We start from the raw sequence: 10,785 nt of genomic DNA on the forward strand, positions 1-10,785 counted from the left end.
TTGTATTGCTTTAGTGCTCCTGACACACAGGGTCATGGGTTATTGCCACTGATGTTCCTTTATTTCATGGCTTACCAATCTCACATGGTAGATGTAAGATGACAGTGTGGGGGGGAAAAATGACTGTTGCTGTTTCTTTAACGAAAGAATCCTCATGTTTCCCTTTCATTGTGTTTGAAGGTGTGCTTAAGTATTCTCAACACCTGGCATGGGAGACCAGAGGAAAAGTGGAACCCTCAAACATCAAGCTTTTTACAGGTGAGACCAGTAACTGACACCATGAATTCTGATTTACGTTGCGTTGGCATTATTACGGTTTTTCATTTCAAATTGTGGATTTAGAATGGGGCTTTCATTAAAATGTGATTATTGATATGATAGTAAGTGCAAAAAGATCATACCAGTTGCATACAGCTGCATACAGTATGCACAAATTAAGGGAGAACTCCGTTATGTTGAGTCCCCCTAATCAGTAACTATCCACATAGGGATGGCATCTAGCCTCCATATTGTTTAGTACAGTATGTCACCATCTTGTTTTTCCCCCCCACAGACATGTGCTTTCCACATCTAGGCACTACGCCAGGTAGAGCTGCTTCACAGTCCCAAAGCTGCAGCTTGGTGATGGTTATGTTGGTGGGTCTGGTCACTCCAGACGTGCACCAGATTAGCAGTGTAATCCATGGTGACATGAAGCTTTAATGTGGTACAAACATCAGTGGATGGTTCGTTACAAAAGGGCTTTTTAGTTTTAGATCTGTGTTACAGGATTGTAAAGCTGTGAAATCTTTTTGAATTAAGCACTAGATTCACTCTAGCTGTGGTGTCTGGGAAGCTTGTTTATAAGGTTGCATTTATCAGTGTAATAAAGCTATAAATCCTATTGCCCAAGATAGGAGAAATGTACCCGCTGCCTGGAAACAATAGGAACTGTCTTCCCAGTGTTTCTTTTATATTGCTATTGTAACATGAATGATTCTCAGATACTGAGTGGCTCAGTTATTCCTGTAAAGCATTTTAAACAAGCAGTTTACTTGGTGTCATCTTTTTGTCATAATTAAGCAGTTGATTAAACTGAAATCATACTGGCACTTGGTTGTCATCCCATTTTCCTCATTGTTTTAGTAAACTATAATTGATCAAGGATAAAAAAAACAACATTTCTTTTATTTTATGATCATTGAGTAATACCTAGCAATCTGTAACTTGGCCTTTTTTAAGAAATGAAACTAGAACTTATATTTGGGCTTACTTGCAAGGAGCAAGTTTGCAATACAAAATCTGTGTTAGAGGCCCAACTGAAGTAAGACTTAAAATGTTTGTTGCAAGTGGTTCCCGAGAGCAAGTCAAATGGGCACAGAACCTTGGCATGATAACATGGCATGATAACCTTGGCATGGGCACTGAACCTACCATACATCTGTGGACAGCATTTGCTACAACTAAGAGAAGGGAATATACAGTCAATATGAGATTTTAACTTGTCTCTGCATTGAGTAAATTGTAAAAATATTTTGCTACATTGTTTTTCTCATAGTAAATTTATACCAATATTTCATTTGAAGGCAGAATAAATGGCCAGTGATGTCATTAAAAAGGTGTTTATTACTGGATTAAAGAGCAGATTACAGTCTCATCTATAACAGGGGTCTCAAACTTGATTCCTGCTTTGGCTTCTGATTCTTGTTCCAGTCACATTCTCTGTTACATAGCTGGTTTAGTTATTTAATTTGCTGTATAATTGCATTACTTTTAACCAGGCTCTAAGGAGATTTATAGATAACTGTACCTGAAGTGAATGCCTTGTGTAATCAACTGTGAAAGACTTTACGAAAAATCCTATATATGTCCAATTTAGAAAATAATTTGGTTGTTTAATTGACTGCTTGAGTTGGAACACAGAGCAGAGCAACACAAGGACCCGATCCAAGACATTTGAGATTTTAAACCTTACATCGTACGCACATATTGGGTACATGAACTGAAAGGCATATAGTGTTTAGCATTGTAAACACATGACAAACATCTATCTATGTAAAATCAGTGACGGTAATATTTGTCCTGTGATCTGCATTTATTTGATCATGCTTGCAAGAATGAGGAGTCTTTTTTTTAATCTGTGAGTATCAGCAGCTCTTTGATGGGTCTCTTGCAGTAAAACGGTTTGACTGTTTTTGCCGTGCAGCAACTCTATACGTTTAGCTTTTTTCATGGGTGAATTCAAGCTGTTCACCTTGCAGGAGGCAATAGAAGTTATCTTTAGAAGCATTTAAAAGCAGTAGTGAAGGACAAGCTGTTCCCCAGGAGCTGGACGTATCTGACAGCAACACATAAGTTGCAAGAAGAGAAACAGCTAAGTATGTTCTGCCGATTAACAGAATAGAGTGAGATGCTGAGAAACGACTGAAAAATCTAAGTGACACTGTAGTCACTCCCTCGTGTTGTTGTGGGCATTTTAGTTGAATATGACTGCACTATATTATAACAAGGTTGGCAATATACTCGGAAAAATCCACTTAAAATTTTTTGGAAGCTTAATAAGCATTTAAATTAACAGTGTAATGTTATGCAAGAGGTTGATATTACTGTATGCTGCAGGGAAACGATACTGTAGATATGTACAGTTTGAGTCAACAATGAAAGAATTACGCAATGAAAGAAAAAAAAAGCAGCTAACATTACAACCAGTGTGTTTAGTGCAAAGGCATTTTTCTAGTCTACATCGATATGAGGACAAATGTACATCATGTGGGTTTAGCTGAATTGTTCATTTCGGAATTATTGCGGTTCTCAAGCAGTGGAAACTAGGCAGTGAGCTCTAGAAGTCTTCGCAGCTGCTCGGCCTACTCACTATTGTGCATTTTCGGCAACACATGTCTGTGTTTTGGTTTTATCAATCTGTGTGCGATGCCAGCTTCGCTCAGGGGGTCAAGACGTCGCTGGTATCATCGAACCGTCTGCACGTCCTCCACTGGCATCCGCACGCGCTGCAGGAGCCTCGGTACCTGCTCTTGCTTCTGGTATCACCTCTAGCTCCAGAGCAGCTCTGTCCTTTCACCCAGCACTTTCCATTAAATGCTCCTTTTGTCCGACCCCAGTGATCCGGTGTCTGTGAACACAGGATCTCTTGGCACAAGCGCTCTGATGAACAGATGTTCATCCACGACTCATTGTTCAGTGGCTCTCGGTAAACGTGTAGTGAGCATTGTGAGCTAAATATAAAAGTAATTCAGCAGTGATATTAACCTTGGAATAAAAAAAACTGTTTTTTGGGCCTATAGAAAGTTCCTTTTAGTCCTTTTAGTAGCTTCCAGAGTATGTTCTTTGATGATGTTGGCTTACAAAACATAAAGGCAGTCGTGCTGTAGCTACTCAGAAAATATATTTCCGAGTAGTCAGGACCTCGGTTTTACATCTCATCCAAAGGACGGCGCCTTTTTTCTAACAGTGCAGTGTCCACATCAATATACTGGGACATTAGGACCCACACAGGCTACTGTGTGAGCACCCCGTACTAGTCCCACTAACACCTTTTTTCAGCAGCAACCTTAGTTTTTTCTTAGGACACTCCCATTGAGGTACTGGCCAGGCTCACACCTGCTGAGCTTCAGTGGGCTGCCAGTTGTGAGTTGCAGGGTGATATCGTAGCTCCTGGCTGTGTCCCATTTCTCTGTGCCTTGCACAATGGATGGATGGAGGCAAGTCACTAACCAATCTAATTTGCAGAGCCACCAAATATGCTGATGTCAATTCTCTGATATTCTTGTTGGTTTTGATGTCGTCGTTTTTTCACAAACATTTTTGATTTGCAGGTTTTGTTGTAAGAAAACCGCAGTTTGATAAAGACACCTTCATCTAATTTTCCTCTTCCCAGTGAAACGGCGATCGGGCCGTTGACGCGCTGTGATTTGTGCTCCCTGCCCGCAGGTTCTGGTGTCGGTGCAGTCTCTCATCCTTGTGGCAGAGCCGTACTTCAACGAGCCCGGGTACGAGCGCTCACGGGGCACGCCGAGTGGCACACAGAGCTCCAGGGAGTACGACGGCAACATCCGGCAGGCGACGGTGAAGTGGGCCATGCTGGAGCAGCTTCGCAGCCCCTCCCCGTGCTTTAAAGAGGTACCCAGTGTCTCGGCTTGCCCTGCTGGGCATGGAGGGGCGGGGCAGCTCAGCTGGGCTAAAGAAGGGCTGAAATATCTGGCAGCGAACCCATTTCGGCACATGTCAGGTCCAATATAATAGTAGAACACTTTACGTTATGTCCTGGCTTTCAGATCTCAAACCCCTTGGCAATAACTAAAAATGACAAATGAATGAAAATTACAAAGCAGATACAGAAGTTCAAATTAATGTTGTATGCCATCTATGGTATTAGATGCTACTTAACCAATTAATACATCTGCTAATGTTAATATACATATATTCAAAATCGTGTTTTGAGAATTATGATTTACTTATCACAGAATTCTAAATTATTAAAAACGTATAATTTATACGTTTAAACAACATTTACTTGCTAGCTTCACTTGCTAGAATTGTAATGGTTTGTAATAAAAGGAAACAAGCGTCTCCTGTGTGTATTGAACAAAGTAGTGAATGAGAGGCTAGTCAATCATGAAGCCCTGAGATATTAATATTCAACAAGTCTGTCTGCTGTACACTTAATTTTGCAGCTTGACTGTATCCTTCAGATCTAGTCGTCTTTTGCTGTGTCTTTCTGCGTCTCTGTATGATTTCCTCTTGTCCTTGACACGGGATAATGTAGACAGATTGTGATCTGTTCCTTTCCCAGCCTCAAAAAGAGCAATATTTCTAATGGTTTTCACAAGGAAGGCGACACGTAGCTTGACTCGCTGCGCTGATGGGGAATATGCTGGAGCAAGATAAATTCCAGTGTAGTTAGTCTCTGAGAGGTGTAATCACTCAACAGAGAGCAGATAACTCTCACCCTAAACCCTCTTCATTTGCCTGCTACTGATGAAAATGTAATTGAAATTGTGGTTGAATGCTTTAAGTACTGAGGTCTTAATTGAAATGCACTCTTGTAAGTTTTAGAATTGCACATTCTCTTCGTCTAAGCTTTGACATAGTGCGGTCTCTGTCATGGATGTCATTATTATTATTATTATTATTATTATTATTATTATTATTATTATTATAAAACAACAATAAAATAAAAAACAACAACAAAGCAAAAGAAAAACTAAACAAGACCATACATGTTTATATAGATAGAATATAGGGCTAACCGATACAGGCCGTGGAAAAAAGCTGAGTTCGAGTTCAGTTTTTTAAAAGGTTTAAGGAATTTGAATCATAGAGAACTGAGTAGGGGCATTCCATAACAGTGGAGCAGCGTCAGAAAGGGCACAGTTCCCAAAGTCCAGGATTTAGCCCTGGATACGCTGAGCAAAGGACCAGCCTCAACGGTACAGCAGCTATTCCTATGGACGGCATCTGGAGATCTGCTTTCATTTGCACATTAGTGCCCAGTGGGTCTCGCATTGTATACCTGCTAGCAGAAAAATTAAATAATGAAAGAAAGATCTTACAATAGCCAAATTAGAACTGAAACTGTTGTGTTCGTTTCAGTTATTTATTCAGTGTGTTGAAAGGTTCTTGTAATTTAGTGCCGGTTCTGTGGACACTTTCTGTTTCTACATTGGCACTCTTCATTACCATAACACTACAAATATGTTTAATAATAATGTAATATGTTTTTTGTGCGGGATGCATGTTTTCCTAGTACTGAACTATTTATATCATTTTTTAAAGGTCAGCATGGATTGAATTATTAGTTATGAAGAAAAAAATTCCTAGATATAAATACAGATGCCTTAAAGATTCAAGATTCTTTTTCTTTGGGCCAAACTGCTTGCTTTGCCAAACATACTTTTCTCAGCTCTGACTGAAATCTAGAAAGAAAGGCAGGGTGCATTTAGTCAATTTACTTCAGTTTGTTTTGGTGAACAAGACTCATCTCTATCCTCACTTCATTTCCATTGTTGTGTGTTCTATTTAGGCTTATAAGCCATAGGATAACTTTGACAGTAAATCGTAACTAAGTCAATTAAGAAGCCAGGCTGTGTTCAGATTAGTGTTCTTGTCTCCCTGACATTGTCCCCTTGAAGCATTAGGGAATTTGAATTAAGAAGTCAGAAACCATTACTGCATGTGGTCACTGAGTGTACTCCTACAGCTGTAAAAGCTGTGCTTAAGAAGAAGCTAGAATGAAATATTATGACAAGCCTCGTATTTCTTAATTGAACACCGCTAACATCCTTAGTTGGACGTACAGTGTTGCTCTGACTCTTTCTAGCAACATTTCTTGAAGTCATTGTCCACACTCGGGGTTTATAGATAAGGCAGCGTGTTGAAACCCACTCGCGTGCTCTGTTCCCAGAGAGCCTGGGGAAGGGCGGGCTCAGGTAACCTCTGCCAAGGTGTCCTCTCCTCGCGGTGCACACTGTGGACACTCTCGCCAGAAACATCTCCAGACATTAGTGTTAAGAAGTGCGGCCTGACTCCATTGTGTTGACGGCTTTGTTGGTCCAGTTATTTTTATTCCATAAAAAATACATCTAGAGGAACTGACTTGCAGTACATTATTTTATTGTAGTTTTCTCTGCAAGTGAAGTATTAAAGACATAAATCATAGTGGATTCCTAGTATGGTCAGCTCTGTACAGTATAAGCACACCTGTGAGGAGAAGTCTTTGGCCCAACAGCTAAAGAAGGATTCTGCCATGTGAAGTTAAGCTACTGGCTGAAGTGTATTTTGTAAAGCTCTATCCGAATTTGTAAAGTTATACTGAAGTACAGTCTTTCAGGCGTTTGAAGGTTGTTCTAGATCAAGCTAGTTTTGGAACTAGAAACTGTATTTTTCTTTCACTTCTTTAAATCACACGCCATGGCTCTTGCATCACAGTTCTTATTACGGTGTTGTATCATGCCGAAGCACAAAGGAAATCGTGGTTATCGGACGTTTTCACCAGAGTCAGCTTCAAATCCTGTCTCAGGTCCAGCTAGGTCACAGGCAGATGTTTTCAGGGAGTGCGATATTAACTGACTGAAATAGGAGGAATGAAGGACTCATGCATGCCCTTGACACCTCTGTACCCAGAGTACTAAACTGGAAGTTAAGGTTGCTGAAGGAGAACTGTTTAACAGACATAACAACACGTTCTTCAATGAGAACATAGAACCTACTGTAATCAGTGTAAAATGAAGAGATTGTTGAACACAGTACACCTAAATCACCTCAAGCCATATATCCACATTAAAGCATTTGATAAGATATAATTAAAATTTGATCAAATGAATTTGAAAAAATGGTGAGGTTATACATGATGGCATGATTAGTGTGATTATCCTCCTGGAGGAAGGTTTCAAACTGAATATTACTGGAGTGCAGGAACTCTTCCCTGACTTTGCAGGGTGTCTTTGTTGAGGTGAGCAGTGGCTGATTTGTGCGCCGAGGGCCTGCCGCTGCCGAATCAATCCTCCGACTCTACGGACCAGGACCTTGGTGACGTCTGTGGAGACTGGCAGACTAATCACCGCAGTGATGTGAAAGTGGTGTAAATCACAGAGCCCAGCCGTGGGGGCGAGGGTGTGCAGGAGCCTTTCAGAGATGAAAGGAGGCTTGCTCTGAGGACATAGCCCGCAGGAAAGGAACAACCAGAAGAAAACATCAAGCTTCTAACTCTAAAGCATTTTCTCTTGTTAGTCGCCATAAAAGTTTTGCTTTCAGGGCTTTCCATCAAACAGATTTATGTTTTCCCCTTCTCTCTTTTTTCTTCTCTCTCTCCTTAATGCAGTTTTGAAAAATTATAAACCTTTCAGGATCGTAGTGCTGCCTGGATGTTGACGCTAGAGGTGTTAGAGCATTTTCACAAAGAATGGGGACGAGCAGCCTAAACAGTCCTGGTACCCAGAAGATTGCATACAACAGCAGCACAGTTGTTAACAGCCATGTCCTCTGACGAGAGAGCTGCTAATGGGGTCTTTTGTGGAAGCCAGCTAATTCCCTCTTTCTCTTGCCTCCTCCTCCCAGGTCATACACAAGCATTTCTACCTGAAGAGAGCAGAGGTAATGGCCCAGTGTGAGGAGTGGATCGCCGACATCCAGCAGTACAGCAGTGACAAGCGAGTGGGCAGGACGATGTCTCATCACGCAGCTGCGCTCAAGGTAGGGTTGTTTGACACACAGTAAGGATGCCATTGAGTCATCTTAAAGGCAAAGTTTACACCTACACTTTTCTACAGAATTATACTTTTCTCTCAGGGTGGTGCTCAAGGTAGCAACACCGTCTTTGAAGCCCATGGATGTGTGGAGGTGAAACTAGGAGAATGGTAGAACAGTTGGCTGTGATCCACTCCCTTTAAAATCTTTGTTAGTTCACGTTTTTATTGTTCAGAATGTGATTTTATCATCTGTCAGATTCAGCTGAATGCTGAAAGCATGCTGGCTGTTGATGTAGCAAGATTGCAAGGTGAATTGAAAAGCATAAATCTTCTTTCCCCTGACCCCCAATGCTGGAGGGTTAATTAAGTCTGAATTGGCCACTCAGGACAGGTCTCAGTCTTTTATCACCTGTCGAGACAGATTCATGCCCATGTCGTGTCCTGATGGTCTCGGAAGTCTTGCAGGTATCCCATTCACATGTTACAGTCAAGGGCAGTCTGTTGAATCAGCGTCGAATAGATCTTTTCTGTAATCAGTCAAACTGAGGAATAATTAACAGTGGCAGTAATATTTTGATCTTCTAATGATGGCGGTGGATTTTATGTGCTGTGAAATGAATAAAAACTTAAAAGAAACTTTCTCCGGGGAATGGCGCTCAATACTAAGGAGGAGAAAAGGGACAAAACTAAAAAAGAAAAAGGAAGCAAAATCCGATTAGTAAATAAGATGGAATTATTTTTTGGAATACTGTATTATTCCGGTAGTGTTATATCCATAGCCACTGGAGGCAGGGAGCTGACATTCAAACACTGGGGTCACTGAACGTCTGTGGGACTGGGGGAAGAGCAGCCCCGCGTGAAAGGCCGCGGCCGTGTGTGTTTGTCCCTCCAGCGGCACACGGCGCAGCTGCGGGAGGAGCTGCTGAAGCTGCCCTGTCCCGACGGCCTGGAGCCCGACGGCGAGGAGTTCTCGGAGAAGAGCTCCGCCGCGGAGTCGCCCTCCTACGAGTCGGACAAGCCGAGCAGCAGCAGCGGGGCGGACTCGCACTGCAGCAACGGGGGGCTGTGAGCCGCGCCGCGCCCATCACACAGACTTGACGGCTTTCAAGCACAAGCCAAATTTTGTCCATATTTGTATGTAAGAATCTAATTATGTAATAGTTACAGAGAAAAACGGAACAAAAAAACAGACAAAAAAAGCTGACTATGCTATGCCCTTAAGGAAATAGTTTAAATCGAACGATCTTTTATTTCCCTGTAAAAGAGTGTAAACTTTTTTTGTGCTTTTATTTTTCAATTGTGAAATAACCACTGATTGGTATGTTATTAAACTTGTTTATGTATACATAATGACAGATGAAATCACCGATTACATAAGGGAACTACCTTTAGAAAAGAATGTTTACTGAATGTTAATTTTCATTTTGACTGTTAGAGCAAGGACAGTTGTAACCAAGAATATATTGGTCATTCTTTAAGAATACTATTTAAAAAAAAGAACACACTTCAATTTGAGAGATCTTATGGTTGCCCATTTACATTGCTTATTTGATTTCTACAGACTCCTGTAAACATCAATAAAAGCTAAATGGACATTCTTTATTGCTATGATTGATTACTTGTTACCTTTTTATTGCTGGATACATGTTTAATAAGTACATACACTTGTAATTACTGAGTTTGACTATTTAATTTTGCCTATACAGTACTAATTTTAAATGCAAGTTTAATAAATGCAACTTGTTTTATGCGATGTATGAATCTCAGGATGCTTGGGTCAATGGGGTCTGTATATAATGAACAAGCTGAGTGACATGATCAATCTTGCTGTGCCTTTTTTGAAGATGTCATTTTAACTTCACTGCAGTCACACCCTAGTAAGATAAAAAATCTAGTCCTGGAAACCTATACTACTGAAGGTTTTCATTCACTAAAACTGAATTTCTGTTTGTCTTGCTGTAAATTTTGGGAGGTTTTACGTGGCATATAAACACAGGGTACACGCAATGCAATTTCATTTTCGAATAGATCATAAAAATGAAAGGTAACTATAGGACTTTTTCCTTTTTTTTGTAAAGAATTGGTCAAAAAATATAATTTAAACCACTGGGACTGAGCACAAGAAGACTAACATCTCGGTCTTCTATAAACCTGCTTAATGGTGTAACGGCAGGTTATCTTTTCTGAGTATTGTAATAGTCGAACCTGTTGATTTTAAATACACCTTTTGGCACTGAATTTAATGTTTTTCTTTTTCGTTTGGTCTACCAGTAATTACCTTTGTAAGAACATAATAAAAACTTTTCTATTGAATGGGTTCTTTTCACTATTTAATAGATTTAAAATGACTTTCCTTCCTTCTGTATGTTTTACAGGGAATCTCTGTAGCCATCTAGAAGTGATAAGTTCAGAAAATGTTTACTAAGATATGCTAGTAGTGAATCGTCTCAAAGCACTGTCCCAAACGCATGTGGCAAGAGGACAGGAAAAGAAAAACAATTCAGAAACGATCAGAATCTCTTTCAAAACCATGTCATCCTTAGAGGGAGGTCCTTTTGAGTACTTTAACCATTCAAGGTACTGGTGTGGTGGAGCCGCACAG

General features: G+C 40.5%; 1 protein-coding gene across 6 annotated transcripts in view; it reads left to right on the plus strand.

Annotated features, from left to right (window-relative positions):
• Nucleotides 1–9,781, plus strand: part of birc6 (baculoviral IAP repeat containing 6) — a 107,331-nt gene extending 97,550 nt beyond the window's left edge. For all 6 annotated transcript variants that reach the window (XM_088933594.1, XM_088933596.1, XM_088933597.1 and 3 more), the window contains exons 71-74: nucleotides 181–258; nucleotides 3,928–4,116; nucleotides 8,053–8,187; nucleotides 9,076–9,781. In XM_088933594.1, coding sequence (XP_088789720.1) covers nucleotides 181–258; nucleotides 3,928–4,116; nucleotides 8,053–8,187; nucleotides 9,076–9,252 — 579 coding nt within the window. In that variant the 3' untranslated portion in view covers nucleotides 9,253–9,781. The remainder of the gene's footprint in view (nucleotides 1–180; nucleotides 259–3,927; nucleotides 4,117–8,052; nucleotides 8,188–9,075) is intronic.
• The last annotated feature ends 1,004 nt before the right edge of the window (nucleotides 9,782–10,785 follow it).

Source organism: Atractosteus spatula, chromosome 15 (genome assembly GCF_055471065.1).
Source record: "Atractosteus spatula isolate fAtrSpa1 chromosome 15, fAtrSpa1.hap1, whole genome shotgun sequence".
NCBI lineage: Eukaryota > Metazoa > Chordata > Actinopteri > Semionotiformes > Lepisosteidae > Atractosteus > Atractosteus spatula.